The sequence below is a fragment of the Brassica oleracea genome, chromosome C4, assembly GCF_000695525.1.
Source record: "Brassica oleracea var. oleracea cultivar TO1000 chromosome C4, BOL, whole genome shotgun sequence".
NCBI classification, from domain to species: Eukaryota; Viridiplantae; Streptophyta; class Magnoliopsida; order Brassicales; family Brassicaceae; genus Brassica; species Brassica oleracea.
In genome coordinates this window covers 16647142-16666849 of record NC_027751.1, presented here as the reverse complement: position 1 = coordinate 16666849, position 19708 = coordinate 16647142, and the positions used below count along the sequence as shown (strand labels likewise).

The 19708-nt window shown below is 37.6% G+C and overlaps 2 protein-coding genes across 2 annotated transcripts; both read left to right on the top strand.

The window, feature by feature from the left end:
- Window positions 1-379: 379 nt before the first annotated feature.
- LOC106342687 (pentatricopeptide repeat-containing protein At2g26790, mitochondrial) lies at window positions 380-3573 on the top strand. The gene is made up of 3 exons (XM_013781690.1): window positions 380-2967; window positions 3041-3122; window positions 3196-3573. Exon 1 carries the CDS (start codon window positions 447-449, stop codon window positions 2841-2843), a length of 2397 nt encoding a protein of 798 aa, XP_013637144.1. The 5' UTR covers window positions 380-446; the 3' UTR covers window positions 2844-2967; window positions 3041-3122; window positions 3196-3573.
- An 11720-nt stretch (window positions 3574-15293) lies between these two features.
- Window positions 15294-18839, top strand: LOC106336582 (stomatal closure-related actin-binding protein 1). Its single transcript, XM_013775445.1, has 13 exons — window positions 15294-15484; window positions 15877-16169; window positions 16339-16467; window positions 16562-16654; window positions 16753-16893; window positions 16996-17064; window positions 17160-17243; window positions 17348-17528; window positions 17608-17724; window positions 18008-18066; window positions 18156-18290; window positions 18372-18521; window positions 18611-18839. The coding sequence occupies exons 2-13, from the start codon at window positions 15882-15884 to the stop codon at window positions 18656-18658; spliced, it is 1494 nt and encodes a 497-aa protein (XP_013630899.1). The 5' UTR covers window positions 15294-15484; window positions 15877-15881; the 3' UTR covers window positions 18659-18839.
- The last annotated feature ends 869 nt before the right edge of the window (window positions 18840-19708 follow it).

The following is a 19708-nucleotide window of genomic DNA, read 5'->3' as shown; positions in this document are numbered from 1 at the left end:
TTGAAAGTTCCACTAGCCTAGTGGTAAAAGACCTTGCCATTTGACCAAACAACCTGGGTTCGAATCCAGGGGTTTACATATTTTTAATTTCAAATCATGTAAAACGACGTCGTTTCATCTCATTTGAAAACGACGTCGTTTCACTTAACGCCAACAATAAACGATGTCAAATATTTCTGTTAAATTTGTTGACGACGTGCTAAATTGGCAAGTCAGCGAAAACATTATTAATTAATTCTAAAGTCAATGAAAGTTTGGTGTTTTTTTGGTCAGTTCAAAAGTTCATGTTTCTTTTGGCAATTCGTACAAAGTTGAGGTTTATTTTGGCCGAATTCTCAAATAGAGTAACATATCCTTGGCTCAAAAGGCCGGTAACGGGTGTGTTTAGGGTTGTACAAAAAAAAAAGTGCTTGTCGTCGTCTCTCACTGAAACCCAAATCGCCAATATGATGCGGTTCTCTCCAATTCCACCATTACTCTCACAGTTGAGACTGGCTCGGAGAGCAGCAGCATCCGCCTCTTCGCGTTTCTCCTCCACGGTCTCTGCCCCTTACCCTAACCTCTCAGACTGTGAACAGCAGGTGAATAACAACTTCGATTTCAGTCTCTCCAATATCAATCAAACCGGCCTTCTCCGAGTCCTCAACAGTGCCAAAGACGACCCAAACCTCGCTCTCTCGTTCCTCCGCCAGCTCAAACAAAACGGGGTCCCGCTTAACCTCAACGCGTACGCAGCTCTCGTCAGAATCCTCTCCCGCTGGCGGTTAGACAGGAAGTTAGATTCGGTGCTGGTCGAAGTAATTACGAACGAGGAGGAGCGTGGTTTCTGCGTGATGGAGCTGATGGAAGCAATCGGGGAAGAAGAAGGTGCTGACTCCTCTAACTTCCTCTTGGCTCGAGTCTCCGGCGCCTTGGTTAAAGCCTACGTCGGCCTCGGTATGTTCGACGAAGCTATAGATGTCTTGTACCAGAGCAGACGCCTGGGCTGCGTCCCTGGCATCAAGTCGTGCAACTTCTTGATGAACCGTTTGGTCGAGTTCGGTAGAACCGATATGGTGGTGGCTCTTTTCCGCCAGCTTAACCAGCTTGGCCTGCCCGCGAACGACTACACTTACGCGATTGTGGTTAAGGCCTTGTGTCGAAAACGCGATTTGGACGGAGCCGCGAGGCTGCTCGAAGAGACTTCCAGCGTGTTTGCTTATACGACTTTTATTGAAGGGCTTTGTTTGAACGGCAAGACAGAGATGGCTTTTGCTTTGATTGACGACCTGGTAGATGCGAAAGCTCTCTCTGGTGACGCGCTTGGGTTCGCGTTCGGGATGCTGGTTCGCGGATTCTGCAAGGAGATGAATGCAGAAGCCGCGGAACAAGTTATTTTCAAAATGGAGGAGTTTGGTATCGGTCCTGATGTTTACGCTTGCTCGGAGATTATCGATTTGTACTGCAAAAGCTTGGAGTTGGATAAAGCTTTGAGAATCGTGGATGCGATGCTGCAAAAGGGACTGAGGATCAACTGCGTGATCGTGAGTTCGATCCTCCATTGCTACTGTAAGATGGGAGCGTTGCGTGAGTCCGCGATGTGGCTGGGAGCGTTGAAAAGGTTCCAAGAGTTCAAAGAGATGGATGTTTTCCTGGACGAGGTGTGTTACAACGCCGCGTTCGAAGCTCTTAGCAAGCTCGAGAGAGTGGAGGAAGCTATGAAGCTGCTCGAAGAGATGATGGATAAAGGAATGGTTCCTGATGTCGTCAACTACACGACTCTGATCGACGGCTACTGCCTTCAAGGCAGATTCGCCGATGCGCTCGATTTGTTTGATGAGATGAGAGCAAAGGGCACGGATCCTGATGTGATCACGTACAACGTGATTGCCGGTGCGCTCGCCAGGAACGGTCATAGCGAAAAGGCGGTTGAGATTTACATAGCTATGAGAAATGAAGGTGTAGAGCCCACTGCTGTGACCCACAGTGTGATCATCGACGGCCTCTGTTCCGCGGGTAAATTAGAAGAAGCCAGAGAGTTCTTCACGAGTCTTGAAGACAAGTGCCCCGAGAATTACGCCAGCTTGGTGAAAGGCTATTGTGATTCCGGCCTTGCTAAAGACGCCTATAGAAAATTTGTTGAGCTAAACTCTCCTCTGCCCAAGAACCTGTGCTTTAAACTGTTTACCGCTCTCTGCGACGAGGATAATAAGAATTGTCAGGGCAAAGCTCTGAGGGTGCTGAAAAGGATGTGGGCTTATGGAGTCGAACCCGCGAGGAGCATGTACGGTAAAATGATAAGTAAGGTAGATAGCGTGAGGGAAGCCGAGCTGGTGTTTGACAAAATGGTTGGGAGAGGAAACCTCCCTGATCTCGTTACTTATACGATCATGATTCAGACGTACTCTAGGCTAATGGAGTTGCAGAAAGCCAGTGATCTTTTCGAAGCGATGAAGCAGAGAGGGATAAAACCTGATTTGATAATATACACGGTTTTGTTTCATGGTTATCTGAGGTTGGATAGAGAGATGGGTTGCGTTCTTCGAGGAGAAGCGAAACAGATTTGGAAAAAGTTAGGAGCTGCTTGTATAGAACCAGACGTTAAGATGTATACTGTTCTGATGAATCACCATTGCAAGATTGGCAACGTAGATATCGCCACGGACATCCTTTATCGAATGATAGAGTGTGGGCTGAAGCCTGATAATGTGACCTACAATGTTCTAATATCTGCTTGTCATCGCAAAGGATGCACAGATGCACTTGTTACCGAGTTGTCAGGAAAGGATATTACACTGCCTGAACATTTGTTTGCTGTAGTTAAGCGTGCTATGAAGACCAGGAGATCTCAGTATCGGAAATGAAGAGTGTATATTTGAAAGGTCAAGCATGGATTTGCAAGTGATCTATATATTTAATTTTGCATCTTATTTGGAGGCAAAAAAAGGTAGAATTCAAAACATTGAGAGAAATCAAAAGACTACACCGGTAAGGGGAAGTGGGGTATTTTTCTGATTAAATTGCTTATTGTTTTATTGCTAATCGTCTATTAATGTAACAGGGCATGAGTACTCTTGCTGTATGGGAACCAGAGTCTGAGGAGGAGCCACAGAAATAGCTGCATGTTATCCACTTATATGACTGTGAGAGCTCATTTCTTGCAGGATTATTGCACTCCGCTTTTTTCGTAGTTTACATAATCTTTGCATTATTCAGGAAAACCAGGATCTACGTGTATGTATCTCACAAAACCCATGGATATGCTGGGGGCAAGTCTGTTGATGTTGACGGATACAAATCTCCCCTCCACTTGACCGTATCTTGATTCACCGTTTTAGAAGATGATATGTTCCGTAGGGTCGTCTTCTTAAGGCAGTGATGAGCTTGGGAGTATAACAAAGTTGAAGAACCCGAAGCTGAGTTGGGAGGAAATGTTCTGGATGTACACATACCGTGTACGTTTTTTTTTACACTTTTCCTTATGTTTGATATTTGTACTGGGTCTGACATGAGACCTTCTTCTCTGATATCTGATATCATGATTAACACTTGTTGACTGTTGAGCAATCGTTATCGGTTTGGATTTTATCAATATATAGAGAGAGATTTTGCATTCAGACGAAGTTGGCGATTGGTTTGGTAGAGTTTCCAAATCTTGGACCGTGCTGGAATATACAAATTTTTTTTTTTTTGCACCGGTGCATTAACAGTCACGTTCTTCTCTTCGTCCTCTTTCATAGTGCCTTCTTCCTTTTGCTTATTTGGTTGTTCTTTTCGTTCCACTGATAAACTCGTCCCGAACGAACTAGTCCCGGAAAGTCCGTGCCTCCGTGGAACAGTCACAAAAGGATGATTCACTGACATACTACCTCCTTGACACAGAACCTCCACCCAGCTCTCTTCTTGTATATAACAGCCTTCATTAGTATGCGATGAAACCTTTATCCAAATCTGAAGTCTCAACAACTATTTAAGCTTTAAAAAAATCACCTTCCAAGTATCCTGTTACATAATTTGTGGTGGCTTGATGACACCAACGGCTTATTTTTCATTATGGTCATCGACTTCGAAGACTTGTTTGGCTCATGATCCATGGAAACAAGTAATTCTCTCAACTAGGAACGGTCGTAACTTCCGCTGACTTTATATTGTAGAGGAGAACTTCCAAAGCCAGCAAAAACATATCCGACAAATCTCCAAAATAGCACTTTTCTAAATTTATGTCACAAAAATAGCCCTCAAAAACTAAAATGACCCAAATAGCATTTTATTTTTTTAAAAAATTATTTTTTTTTTATTTTTAAAATTTGAAATCTTATCCCAAAACTCCACTCCCCAACTCTAAACCCTAAACTCTAAACCGTAAATCCTAAATCCTAAACCCCACCTTTTAACTCTAAACCCCATCTTTTAACTCTAAACCCTAAAGCCTAAACCTCACCCCTAAACTCTAAACCCTAAACCCTAAACTCTAAACTCTAAATTCTAGACCCTAAACTCTAAACCCTAAATCCTAAACCCCACTCCTTAACTCTAAACCCTAATGTCTAAATTAATTTACCATTAGAGTTAAGTGTATATTTATCTCTTTTGATAAAACATTAAGTGCTATTTTGATCATTTTTATTCTTAGAAGCTATATTTGTGAGAAAAAACTTTTTAGTGCTATCCTAGTCATTTTCTCAAAACATATTACATCTCTACTACGATTCTTAAATGAAACTGTATAAAAGTCTTAAATCCAGAAGAGGGGAAACCTTGTAATTACTCTTTTTTCACACTGAATTTCCATTAAAATTTAAAACAAGGAAACATACAAGGAGAGATACATGATTGAGATACATTTGTAGAAATCAAAGCTAGCAGGTTCTAAACCTCTAGAAACATAGCCCCAAGGATCCGAGAGATACATGTAATTACTCATTATTGGCTATTGTTTTTGATATTTTTCGGCCAAAGTTCCATCAAGTAGAAAAGCTGAATAAAAGTTCCAAACCTATCTCCTTTTACATATTTACTCAAGTTAATCCCAACTTATTAAACATAATCTTAACAAATTATGCTTTTAGAAAGGGTTATTCCTAAAACCCCTCAATTATTTTGAACTCGAAAAAGTTTCTTAATTTGAACTGAAAAATAAGACAAAATTTTCTCCTCAAATAAACAGGTTCTCCACACTTTGAGTTGTGTTAGTCTCTGCTTACTTTGCTACACATGTTTGGTGTACCTATCTATATTATTCAAAAATGAATTTCTAAAACCATATACAATGGACCTGTTGAATAAAACTTTCAATAGTGACAAGCAATGAACTTGTTGAAAATCCAAAATTTTGATGTAGATTATAAAACTCAAGAACTCAAGAATAAGAAACACTCTTTCTTATTAATCACTCAAAGGATAAAACTCACTCAAAACCTTTCAATCACAATCACTTTCAAAAACGCACAGCTAATGTCATTTCTCGACATTGCTTTATATAAGACATTACTATTTCCTATTCCTAATTGTAATCACACATATCTATTATGATCCTTATCTCTAAAGATGATCCTAATCTAACTAGGAATAGGTTGCTTGACTCTCAAGCTTTGTTCAAGCTTATCTCAACATTCTCCCCTTAAGCTTGAACTCATTTTCACTTACATCTTCAACTCCAATAAGGCTTCTCATCTCCTTGAATTTTATCCGCGCAAGTGCCTTGGTCAGTATGTCTGCTCTCTGCTCATTCCCGGATACATGTTCCACTTCAATTTGTTCATTCTCCACACATTCTCTGATGAAGTGAAACCTCCTATGTATGTGTTTACTTCGTCCATGAAATTAGTAAGTGCAATTGCAGACTTATTATCAACCCGTATTGTTATCCTTTTGCATGATTTTCCCACGATCTCACCAAGTACTTCTTGTAACCAAATCACCTGTTTTGCTGCCTCTGTAGCAGCCATAAATTCGGCTTCACATGATGATAGTGCGACGATCTCTTGCTTCTGGGAGCACCATGTTATCGGACTTCCATCAAGATATAATACATGGCCAGTTGTGCTTTTGCCATCATCATCATCAACATTGTGTGAACTGTCGCTGTAGCCCACTAGTTCAAGTTGCGTTGATCGTGAGAACACAAGACCAAGCGAAGTTGTGCCTTGTAGGTACCTTAGTACATGTTTAAGTGCAGAGCCACGAGACTCCTTCGGCTCTTGCATGTACCGGCTGAGTACTCCAATGCTGAAGAAGAGGTTTGGGCGTGTGTGTAGCAGGTAACGGAGGCATCCAATGCTTCTTCGATAGCTTGTCTCGTCAATACTCGACTCATCCGTACCTTTGGACAGTCTTACATTCATGTCCATCGGTATGTGGGTCAGATTACACGAGTGCATTCTTGTTTCCTCTAGGATTTTTCGAGCATATAAATCTTGCATCAACACTATCCCTCCTTCGAATTGTCTTACCTCAATACCAAGATAATATGTCAATTTCCCTAGGTTGCTCATCTCGAATGACCTTGACATCTCCCGTTTAAACTCAAAGATTGCTTGTGTTGTGGTGCCCGTGACAAGTAGATCATCAACATATACACACACGATCAGCACTCCACGTTTATCTTCTCTTCGATAGAGTGATGGCTCTTTTGAGCAACGCTGAAAGTCTAGACCTTTTAGTATCTGGTTGAGCTTTACTTTCCACACCCTTGGAGCTTGACGCAGACCGTAAAGAGCCTTTCTTAGCTTGTACACTTTGTCTTCTTCTCCTCTGACCTCGAAACCCTCTGGTTGTTTAACATAGACCTCTTCCTTTAATTCTCCATGCAAGAAAGCGGTTTTTACATCAAGATGATGTATTTCCCAACCTCGTGATGCTGCTATTACCAATCTGATAATCTCAATGTGAGCTACAAGCGCAAATACTTCATCGTAGTCAACCCCATGCCTTTGAACATAACCCTTTGCTACTAACCGTGCCTTGTATTTATTAATACTCCCATCAGCATTCCTCTTAATATTGAATACCCACTTCAATCCGATTGCCTTGAAACCTTTTGGTAAGTCAACAAGAACCCACGTATTGTTCTTCTCAATCGAACAAATCTTTTCTTCACAAGCTTTAACCCATACTCTCATGTCTTTTGCTTCACTCCAATCCCAAGGTTCATTATTTATGACCATCAAGAGTCTCTCACACTCGATTTCAGCAAGAAGAATGTAGTCATCCAAATAAGAAGGTTTGGCGCTTACTCGAGAGGATCGTCTTGGCTGGGACTGTTCTTCTTCGATCCCACCATCATCGCCTTCTTCGTCCTCATCGACCTCTTCATTGGTCACATTATCGTTCATCCCTTGAGTTTCTTCCTCCTTCTCGTTGCTTTGTACATTAATGACGATAGAGTTGGTGTTGCCATCATCGTTTGTGTTGGGTGTTTCCCAATTCCAAGCTTTTTCTTCATCGAACACTACATCACGACTTACTATAATCCTCTTGCTTGAGGGATTAAGTAAACGATAGGCCTTTGACCCCGGCTCTGTTACGAGGTGAACTAGGGCTCTCAACCAATCATCAATCTTCCTTCTCCAAGCTGTATCTGTTCTCGCATAGCAAACGCAACCGAAAGTTCTAAGATGGGCGAGACTTGGTTTCTTACAGCGCAAGGCTTCATATGGCGTTTTCCCCATCAATGAGCGTGTTGCAATCCTATTAATCAAGTATGTAGCATGTCTCACCGCTTCACCCCATAACCAGTTTGGTACGCTTATGTGTTTAAGGATGCTCCTTGTCATCTCCATCAAGGTGCGGTTGCGTCGCTCAACGACCCCATTCTGCTGCGGCAAATATGGCGCGGTTAGATGTCTATCAACTCCGTTTGCGTTACAGTAGAGCTTGAATTCGTGTGAACAGAATTCACCTCCTCTGTCTGTTCGTAGTGTTTTCATCTTTGCTCCGGTTTCTTGTTCTGCAAGCATCTTGAAATTTTTAAAAAATTTAAACGCTTCACCCTTCTCCTTGAGCAGAACTGTCCACATATACCGAGAGTAATCGTCAATTAGTACAAATACTTATCTTTTGTGTCCTGGCGTTGACGGTGTGATAGGATCACAAAGATCTCCATGTATTAATTCGAGTGGTCCTTTGGCTCGGAAAGAGGTTGATTGAGGGAAAGATTGTCTTGTTTGCTTCCCATACAAGCACGCTACGCAAGTCTTTTTCTCAACCATGATACGAGGTACGCCGGTGACCAGTTCCTTGTTGATCATTAGCTTCGTTGTCTCAGTATTGACGTGACCTTGCCGCGCATGCCACTTACCTGACTCAGTAGCCTTTGTGGTAAGCAAGCAATGCGTTGTATCTGCCTCCAATACAACCTTGTATAACCTATTTTTTGATCTTGTTGTTTGGACCATCAATTGTCTGTGACGATCAAGCAACATCAATGTTCCTTCTTTCATCCTCACCTCACATCCAACCTATGTGGCTTGTCCTAGACTTATTATATTGCTTCGTAAACCTGGAATATAGTAAACGTCGTTTAACATCTTCTTCTTGCCTTTTTCCAGACGGAAACGAATTGATCCTTTGCCTCTTATGTCTATGCGCGAATCATCTTCGAACCGAACCTTTCCAGTGACCTCTTCATCTAGATCAACGAAGAATGCTCTGTTTCCACTCATATGGTTGCTAGCGCCATTATCAAGATACCACAAGTTATCCAAGTTTTGCTCAGTCTCAAACACGCTTGGATTCACCTTCTTCTCGTTGAGGTAAACTACCTCGTGTACCATTAGATTATCAGCCTCCTCCGTACCATCATCCTTGTTCTCAACCCTTTCTTGCTACTTAAGTAATCTATCGGGGCAGTCAACTGTGTAATGTCCGGTCTTATTGCAGCGAAAGCATGTAATGTGGGCTGTACTTCTCTCCTGCCCTTGTTTATACGTGTCTCTTTGCTGTTGATAAGAGCCATACCGGCCTCGTCCTCGTCCTCTCCAACCAAAGCGACCACCTTGTCCTCTTCCTCTGGCATTCCCATATGAATTCTCATGCTGCGTTTCTGAATTAACATACATTAACTTCCCTTGATCATCTCGATGTTGCTCTTCCTCTTCTTCTTCACATATCCTTTCTTTGTATGCTTTTAGCATGCCGCCTATATCTTCGAAACTCGTCGTATTTAGGTCTAAAACCTGTTCCAAGGACGCAACAATGTGGATATATTTTTTCCTTGGTAAGGTTTTCAAGAACTTTTTGACGAGTTTTGGTTCATCGATTATTTCTCCAAGAGAAACTGATTTGGACGAAATCTCCGATAGCTTGCCGACAAAGGTATCAATTGTATCTTCCTCCTTCATCTTAAGTCTATCGAAATCAGCCATCTTTGTAGTCGAGCTTCTCTTACTCGCTCAGCTCCGACGTGCCTTGCTTTGATTGCATCCCAGACTCCTTTGGCTGTGTCAAGATCACCGACTTGTAGTACTAATGCCTCGGGAATGGATTGGAATAGCAACGCAGTGGCGATGTTGTTCTTCTCTTCATGCCTATTGTTGGGATCTATGGTTTCCCATACTTTATTTACTTTTAGAGCGATTTTCATATGCATTGCCCAAACAGTGTAATTGGAAGAGCTAAGCATCGGGAATTTGATGGAGGTTGGCCCAGTTGCTTTGGTAGTTATCTCGATCTCTTCTTTCGCGTCAGCCATGGCTCGTTGCCTTCTTTACGAGTACGTTTGATCGTAGGTCGTTTAGTTTGCTCTGATACCAAATATAAAACTCAAGAACTCAAGAATAAGAAACACTCTTTCTTATTAATCACTCAAAGGATAAAACTCACTCAAAACCTTTCAATCACAATCACTCTCAAAAACGCACAGCTAATGTCATTGCTCGACATTGCTTTATATAAGACTTTACTATTTCCTATTCCTAATTGTAATCACACATATCTATTATGATCCTTATCTCTAAAGATCCTAATCTAACTAGGAATAGGTTGCTGGACTCTCAAGCTTTGTTCAAGCTTATCTCAACATAGATTACTTCTTGTTAAATTTATTCAACATGTTTTTTTTTTGTCATCAACTTATACAGACTCATACTGACTCTGTGAAACACATCGGGAGATCTGCATCCATGTGAACGACGAAAGACAGTTACTTTCTTACACTGCGTGCTAGGCTATCCGCCTTAGTATTTTGCGTTCATGGTACATAGATGATCTCTGATCAGAGGAAAATTTCTTTCAGGATTTTTGAATCTTCCAAATAACTTGCAAAATTCCGAAACCATCTTCACCAATTGAGAACAACTCGCTGCAAACGTGACCTGAAACTGCCGTAAGTTCCTCATACATTTCATTGCCCAGAGTAGCGCTTTCATCCCTGCATGGAGAGGAGAGAGACTAGCTCTAACATTTCGCGTCCTCATCAGCCCATCAAATCCTCCTAGAGTACAAAACTAACTTTGTCCGTAGAAAGTATCATTCTCTTTCCAAGAACCATCTGTGAAACACCATCTTCCTGGAATTGACGGTAGTGTCATAACCTCCGCGTTTTGTGCTATCTTATGTTCGTTCAATATATGTGCCTCAGCCCAGAGTGTTGATTATGTTTCTGCCAACTTAAGAGTTTCCCTAGGATCAATATCCAGGTTGCTAAAGACTTTATTATTTTTTCATTTCCAAATGTACTATAGTATCCATGCAAACTGATGATCATCCATCTAAGGAAATACTCTCCAAGAAAAGATGATCCATGTTTTTGAAAAGAGAAGATGTTGGGAAAATCTTTGGATTTGATGGTATATTCGAGAAAGCCCAAACCTGAAGTGTTGGAGGATATTCGAAAAACACATGGTTTATCGACTCCTGTAGGCTTCACATCTTGCACAACATATATCCCCTTGTGTTTAAATTTATTCAACAGGTTGAAAGTGCATATTATGAGACCTACTATGTTGATTTTCTACAATTTAAACCACACTAAAAAAACTGATCGAAAATGAACAATTTTCTTTTTAAAATTGTATTGACATGCAACAATATCACTGGTTGATGGAATTTTATAAAACAAAATTTACATATCGTAATTACTTGAGATCAACTATCTTGTATCAAATAACATTTCTTATGAAAACAAATTATATCAAAATTTATATTTTTGTGGTTTATAAATATAGATTTGTTTATTTGATTTAGATATAGGAAAAAATCATTTTTACTAGAACATTATCATTAAAATTATCATTATTTTTAAGAAAATACTATTTCAAGTTGATTAAAGACATTTTTTGTGTTTAAAATTTAAATTTATTTAATTTTAGTTTTTTTTGTCAACATTTCATTTTTAGTTATTATGGTTTTAAAATATATTTTCATTTTTAAGCTAATAAAATACAATTCTAGAAGAGGAAAAATATGAGATAAAAATGGTGGATAGAGTGTTAAATTTTGTTAAGTAAAATTATTAAAAGTAAAAATTAAATGAATATTGAATTAATAGGTGGAAGAAAAAAATTTATGGGGAATGTTAAAAGTGTAGATTAAGATGTTGAATAATTTCAAACATTGTAGATAGCTTAAGAGGATTCATGTGTTACTCGTGGGAGTGTTGTTGTTTTCCCTAACTGGATTCATCTAGTTGACTTCTTCTGAAGAGTTTCAAATTGAGCTTTCAGGTCCAAGTGAGTCGTGGTGCATACTACTCGTACTCGCTTATCTGTCTTATCAAAGAAGAGTAAAATAAAAAATAACCCTACTACTTACAATTTATTTACAAAGTATTGCTACTGAAATAATTAATAAATTTAACTTTAAGTATTCTTTATCTTTTCCTAATTTAATAAACTATTTCCTAAATTGATTATTCAATAAAACAACTAATTAATAATACTTTAATGCCACTAATAAACTGCATAATCCCAACTTTTAGTATTTATTATTTTTTATCAAATTAAACGAACAAAAAACAACAAATTTTTTTAAAAAATCATTTATATAATATTTCAATAAATATAAATTAATATAAAATATATATCATCAATTATACAAATAGAAATTTATTTATAAAAAATAAAAATAAATGTCCACCACTATAAGAAAATATTTTTTTTACGAGGGCAATATTCCTTGTAAATTCATCGTAAACCGGGTGTTACGACGAATTAACGTCGAAACACGTTTCGTTGTTAAACGTCCGTCGTAACGGAAGTTTCGTCGTAAACACCTCGTAACGTTTACAAGGAAAGCTGTCCTCGTAAAACGGAAAGAAACATTTCGTCGTAAACGAGACGTAACATTTTGTTGTAAATTAATCGTATTATTTCGATGTAAACCTCCTGTAACACTTACGAGGATTTTAAAACTCTGCTGATGTAAGCTCCACGTAAACGCTACGACGACCTTACGAGTATTTCATTGTAAATTTCTTGTAAAGTTTACAACGAATTTACATAGTTTCTTACCATTTAATATTAAATTAACAATAAAAAAAATTATTTAATATTTTAAAATTTTAAAAAATTTAAATATAAAACGAAATATGAAAATCAAAAACATATTTTATTAAACTATTTAAAAGTCACAACATAATATTTAAATTCATGATACAAAACAAAACAAATAAAAAAAACTACTACATATTATCGAAGTAGTCGGTGGCAGTGCTCGGGTGGGAATTGTCTGGATCGGCATCTTCGGGATTCCGTATTGGCAGCCCGAGAGCTGCTCATCTCTCATTTAATACTCTCTGCACTAAAGGGTTTCCCACCGCCATCACGTCCAGCAGATCTTCAAGAGAGTCTAAACGATCCTGCTGGCTATCCATCCGAGCTTTCATCTGCGAATTCTCTTCATCCCGTCTCGAAGCGTATGACAAAGTTGCCTTTGCAACTCCGTTAACAGAGTCTATGCCTATTGTCTGTCCCTTCTTTCTAGGAGTCACCTATAAAAACATATTAATATAGTTAAATTATATTAAATAGTTAAATTTGTTTAAAGAAAATTCTAAAGTTTTACCTCTTCGAAGATCATGTCGACCTCTTCGGTGGTCAGTGTAGAACCTAAAATCTACATTAAATATTTGATAGTGATCGGGGTTTGATCTAGGGAAGACAAATGATGTTGACAACGATATCTTTAGAACACAATGATGTTAAATAGTTTCCAATAGGTGAAAATGGACTTTATTGATGAATAAGATCGAATACAATGGATTGAACTAGATCGAGTGATACAAACGAGATCGATAAAGAAAGAATCTAAAAGTGGAAAGACAACAAGATCGATGTAAGTGTGTAGCTCTCTCTATAGGGGTTTCAACGTGTCCCCTTTCGTGTTTCTCCTTCCTCCTTTATAGTAAGTCGACCCCGTGACGTTCGTAACAGCTCCTAGATCTTTGTCCCTTGTTGCACGATCTCCGCGATCTCGACAGCTCGTCTTCGAGCTCGTATTCTGGTTGTGGGCTTCGGCTTTTCAAGGCCCTTGCCTTTGATCGCGGCCCATTAGTATATGGACCAAACCCCTAAATACCAAACTCTAATCAGTAAACCTTAAACTCAAATATAAACTCTAAACCCAATCAGAATGGAACAAATAAATAACATAGTACATATTGGTGAAATTATGAAATGTCCATAATTGCATGGAAGAAGTTAATGCTGACCCCAACCATACCATCTCACATTCTAAATACTAAACCCTGAACCGTAATCACTAAACCCTAATCCAAATATAAACTCTAAACCCAAATATAAACCCTAAACCCAAATATCAAAATAAAAAAAGTACATAAAATTATGTAATTTTAAACTAACTATACAATATAGATCATAGGACAATTTTTACATGTTCAAAACATGTAACAATAATTAGAACTTAAAAAAATTACAAACTATATTTCTAAACATAATAAAACACTCTTCAAATGGAATAGAACATTGTAAAATAGTATAGAAATAAAATATATCGCATTACATAATATGTCAATGTAAAATAGAACAAGAATCTGTCAATGGAATAGTACGCTAATTATGTATTATCGTCTTTTTTTGTCGTCCTTGTTTTACAACCAGTTGAAAAGATCTGAGAAAAATTATATTCGCCTTCCCCAAATTTATTATTAAAAGTTGTCTTAGAATTATGTGTGAAACTAGATGTCCACGATTTACTTTTGAAATGATGAATTATTTATTATAAATTATTTTCTCAACCGGTTGCTTTAGGTACATAGAAGAGTAGAAGTGTATTATTATATAAAATACACATTATATTCTAACTATTTAGGGTTGTTAGTCGGTTAGTGAATTATTAATTTTTTTCACGTTCAAATTTCCCTAAAATCAAATATAGTGTTTTCTTGATTTTTTTTTTTTTGGTAAAAAATGTTAACATTCATTTACCATTTTGAATTTTTTGACAGAACAGCGAAGTAAAAGAAGCGGACAAACAAAAAGAAATCTAGCCATCTGAGCGGGAGGGCCTAAACTGAAGGGAGAGGAAGCAAAAGAACCTCTAGTTTTCTTGTTTTTTTTTAGTAATAGAAGTACAACGTTTAGACTGCTTGTTAGTAAAAGTATTGAATACTGAATAGCCTCCCCATCTTATAGTTTTAAGCTTGTTGATGTAGTAGTCATTAGCAACATTTAGGTTAAATTCAAACTTTTATCTAATAAAATTATTTTTTGAGAAATTGCACACAGTACCTAATAAAAAAATCAAAATTCACAAACTAACCAAATTTTTATTCTCTCTCAACTTTCTCTTCCTATCTCTCTCTATCCTTTTTCTTAAAAGCTAATTTTGATTTTTGTTTTGTTATTTCACAAATAACCCCTTCTATTTTTATCTAGTAGTTTTTATTTTTATTTTTAACCTCGAGACAAGACAAGTACTCGATCCAAAAATGAAAAACCGAAAATTCGAAAACAAGAAATATGCGCTATGCTTTAAGGACATCTCAAACCCTACTTTATTTTCCACTATAAAATATAGTTTTAGATAAAAATGCTCTTTTAAAAAAAAAAGATAAAAATGTTCTAGTGGTACTATATTTGTCACTTTCTCGTAGAATAAAAATGAGTTTACTCTATTTATATGTAGAGTAAGTTGTTTTTTTTTTGTTCCACCGCTCTATTTTTCAATGTAACATAGAGTAATTTTTTAATAGAATATTTATTTATTTTATTTTATTTCCTCGAAATTAAAATGGTTAGAATAAATAATAATGTAACTTTCGTGGCAGTTAAACACGAAAACAGAACCCGTGACAGCTACAGGGACACGCATCAACCACCCGTGTTGAAAAACTCAAAAATTCGAAACAACTGTATTATTATTATTTCCACCAAAGCCACAAAAAAAAATTCACGGTCCTTGCTTTTCAGTAAAGCTAATGCTTACGACTCTATCAAACCTCTCACTTTTTCTTCTTCATCCAATCTTCTTCTGTCTTCCGACAAGACAACCTTCTCATACTTGGATTCCGATACAACAATTAGTTTAATCCAACGATCCAACTACGGTAAGGAGCTCTTACCCTTGGCTGTCTTGTTCTCTCGACTGAGATTCGTTGCCGACATTGTTCTCCGATTATATTATGTTTCCCCAAGAAGTGTTTCGTTTTTCCGATTTTCGATTTCATTTTCCTAAAATTTTACTCAAAATTCATCGAATTTAGTTTCTAAATTGGTATATGTATAGTAGTTGTTGAGTTTCGGTTAATTAGGGTTTTGACTTTTATGTAAATTTGCTTCAATGTGTGTGGAATGCATTGAGTTTCTTTGTTGCGATTTCAAATTTGTGGGATATTCACGGGCAGATCTGTTTTAGACTTGTGTCTTCTTTTTTTTTTTTTTTCCTTTAATTTACATTTCTCATTTTTTTCCCATTTGTGCTGATATATATATACTACAGGGACAATGACAAGGGTGACACGAGATTTCAGGGATTCATTACACAAAGAAGTGGTTCCAGCAGCAGCAGTATCAGCAGATGTGAGATTCGCATCAAGTAGATTCCCAAATTATAGAATTGGGGCTAATGACCAGATCTTTGATGTGAAAGATGACCCTAAAGTGTTGTCAATGAAAGAGGTTGTTGCCCGTGAGACAGCGCAGCTCATGGACCAGCAAAAGCGTATGTCTGTTCGCGACCTCGCCAATAAATTCGAGAAAGGCTTGGCTGCTGCTGCTAAGCTCTCCGAGGAGGTCTCTTACTATATCTCCTAAAACCCCTTTCTTTAATCTCTTCTTGTTATGAGTCGAAAACAGAAAACTATTTTTGTTATAAATACAGAAATATAGGAACCAAAAAGGCAAGTCTAAGTAGCTTTAAGTGAAGATATGATGAAATATTTAAAAACTAATTTGGGTGCAGGCGAAACTCAAAGAAGCAACATCCTTGGAGAAACATGTTCTTTTAAAGAAACTTCGAGATGCATTGGAGTCTCTGAGAGGACGTGTTGCCGGTAGAAATAAGGATGACGTTGAGGAAGCCATTGCCATGGTTAGTCTTTTATTAGTCAATCTGGTACTCACCAACAGTTTTTCCTCGTGCCTCTATTTCTTAAGCATGTTTGAAAACTGTGGTCTCCTGCTAGGTCGAAGCTCTAGCTGTTCAGTTGACTCAGCGTGAAGGAGAGCTGTTCATAGAAAAAGCCGAAGTGAAGAAGCTGGCCTCTTTTTTGAAGCAGGTAAAGGATGCTCTTGCTTCTCTTTTATATCGTCACCCTCGCAATAGAAAAATATGTTTTTTTCTTGCTGATTATAGTTTCAACATTTTCTAACTTAGGCCTCAGAGGATGCTAAGAAAATAGTGGACGAGGAAAGAGCTTTTGCGCGTGCTGAGATTGAAAGTGCAAGAGCAGCTGTTCAAAGAGTGGAAGAAGCTCTGCGAGAACATGAACAGATGTCTAGAGCCTCTGGGAAGCAGGTACGTAGTGATTTCATCATAATCTAGTACGGGACATATGCTTATACTGTTGATTTATGTAAAGTATATAAGTTTAGTATTGATTGATGTTTTATATCACAGGACATGGAAGATTTAATGAAAGAGGTTCAAGAAGCTAGGCGGATTAAAATGCTGCATCAGCCCAGCAAGGTGGGTACTAGATGAAAGGGTTGTTGCTTTAATTGAAGTGGCTTGTCTTATGCTGTTTTTTTAGTAGTCAAAAAATCATGTGGCATTGGATTTAGGTAATGGATATGGAATATGAGCTCCGAGCATTGAGGAACCAGCTTGCAGAGAAATCCAAACATTTTCTTCAACTTAAAAAGAAGGTTAGTTTATTCCAATTATACATTCCCGGGTCCTTTGCACATATTTTGTAACGGTTGAGAAAGAGATGTATTCTGACACGCTTTGCCTATTTTTTTTTATTCAGCTGGCACTGTGCAGAAAGAGCGAGGAAAATGTATCACTTTTATACGAAATAGATGGCAATGAAGCTCTAGGTTCTTGCTTACGGGTCAGACCTTGCTCTGATGAAGCTCCTGATCTTTCAAAATGTACGATCCAGTGGTACCGTTCATCTTCTGATGACACCAAGAAGGAGCTTATATCAGGTCCCCTCACCTTTTTTTCTTCTTTCTTTTTTCTAACTGAAATATATATATTTAATGCCATATATTCTGTAATATTCAGGTGCCACAAAATCAGTTTACGCTCCTGAGCCTTTTGACGTTGGACGAGCCTTGCATGCTGATATCATTTACAATGGCCACACGCTTTCATTATCCACCGTGGGAAAGATCGATCCAGGTTCATTCATTGTTTCCTTCTTGTAGCTTGTGTTGCCTAGTAGCTGTTATCAGGGCCAGTTCTGAGATTTATTAAAGATTTCAACTATTTTTTTTTTCTTTTTCAAATTTGGAGGCTTATATCTATGTAACCTTTTCAAAATTTTTGAAGACCTAACTCCTAAGGCTAATCTTTCATTCGGCTTTACCCCTGGCTATTATATATATTCATTAGTTTAAACGTGGAAAAGTTGGTTATGGCAAAAATCAATGAATAAATAAGTTAAAAAAAAAAATCGGTACAGCTGCTGGACTGGGTAGCTATGTGGAGGCATTAGTACGAAAACACGATGTTGATTTCAATGTAAGCTTTTTCTTTCACGCTAATGACATATATAAGTACTAAAGCAGCAACTTGAAAAGCCATTTCCTCTTGTTGTAATCAATCAACAGGTAGTAGTGACGCAAATGAGTGGGGAAGACCATACATCAGAATCTATCCACTTGTTTCACGTTGGTAAAATGAGGATAAAACTTTGCAAGGGAAAGACGGTGATTGCTAAAGAGTATTACTCTAGTGCTATGCAGGTTAGTTAGTGTGATGCTCGTTTCGTTTTAAGGGTTGTCATCATCATCTTCCCTTTCAATGGTTGTTGTGTCATATAATAGCTATGTGGAGTGAGAGGAGGTGGGAACGCGGCAGCTCAGGCAGTGTATTGGCAGGCAAAGAAAGGAGTGTCCTTTGTGGTTGCTTTTGAATCTGAGAGAGAAAGAAACGCTGCCATCATGCTTGCACGCAGATTCGCTTGTGATTGCAATGTGAGTAGTAACAAGAAGAAAAGATTTGAGTTAAAAAACTTATATGCTGCATTGTTTTGATTCTGAGTTTGAAACGGATGTGTTTGCAGGTGACGCTTGCTGGCCCAGAGGACAGAACCGAGACGAGTCCTAACTGAGAGGTTTATGTTTTTGTAGTTTATATATAATATAGGGGGTTTAGGGATTTGTTTGAATTGAAGTTTCTTGTCTGTTTTGTGTGTAAAAAAGAAGGAATCAGAGAAGATGTATCTTTTTATATAACGGATGTGGTTTGTTTTGTTTACAATTGAGGAGCATAACGGATGTGTTTTTTTCTTACCAAGGATGTTAAATTTTAATCTACATGACAAAAGGCTTCTTGAACACCAGAAATTGGTTTTGAGAGCTAATAATTTTAGAAATGAAAAAAATTGGTAACGATTCATTGACACGTCGTGAGAGAACAATTAACCAAAGAAGTGAAAGAGCTAATACTGATATTTTTATGAAAGAAACTAATCTTCCAGCCATTTGATCGGTTGGGAGGTGCTGGAATTGAGGAGACGGGACAGCAGACATTCAATGGTTCAAACAGAAGATTCACTGATTGTACATTTGCTTCATATCTCACAAAAACACTTGTTTGCTTGACCTCAACATTCAATATGTTAGATACTAATAAGAAATTACCAAGTCCATGGGAATTATGGATCATCTTTTCCCTAAAGACTGAAATCCAATCCTCTTCCAAAAATCATCTTGCCAACACTAGAGATCATCACATCATCTTTTGACTAACAAAATTGAGAAATGTGGGTTTAAATTTCATCTTGGGAATCTATACTATATAAAAGTTGAGGCTATAAGCCATCGAGAGCGTCCACATAGGATTTAAACGACCAATCATAGTATGACAAATTATTATTTAAGTTTACTATTTTTAAAAATGTTAATATTACCGAAAAATGTTTATTTCAAACTAAAATATAAATCAATATCGAATAAGGTAAATTTACAAAAATATAAATACTATATTAAGTTAACATAATGTTTAATATTTTTCAAAAATTAAAAAATAAATAACGAAAAGAATAATTAATTTAAAAATACAAGACTTTCAAACAAGTATAACTATATAAATCTATACAATATAAAAGTTGAGGCTATAAGCCATCGAGAACGTCCACATAGGATTTAAACGACCAATC

What these genes read in the sequence shown, in the direction of transcription:
- LOC106342687 (XM_013781690.1), top strand. Translation starts at nt 447, where the DNA reads ATGATGCGGTTCTCTCCAATTCCACCATTACTCTCACAGTTGAGACTG.
- LOC106336582 (XM_013775445.1), top strand. Translation starts at nt 15,882, where the DNA reads ATGACAAGGGTGACACGAGATTTCAGGGATTCATTACACAAAGAAGTG. An exon ending in CTGCTAAGCTCTCCGAGGAG is followed by an intron (nt 16,170 to 16,338) that starts GTCTCTTACTAT and finishes ATTTGGGTGCAG; the next exon opens with GCGAAACTCAAAGAAGCAAC. An exon ending in AACACGATGTTGATTTCAAT is followed by an intron (nt 18,067 to 18,155) that starts GTAAGCTTTTTC and finishes ATCAATCAACAG; the next exon opens with GTAGTAGTGACGCAAATGAG.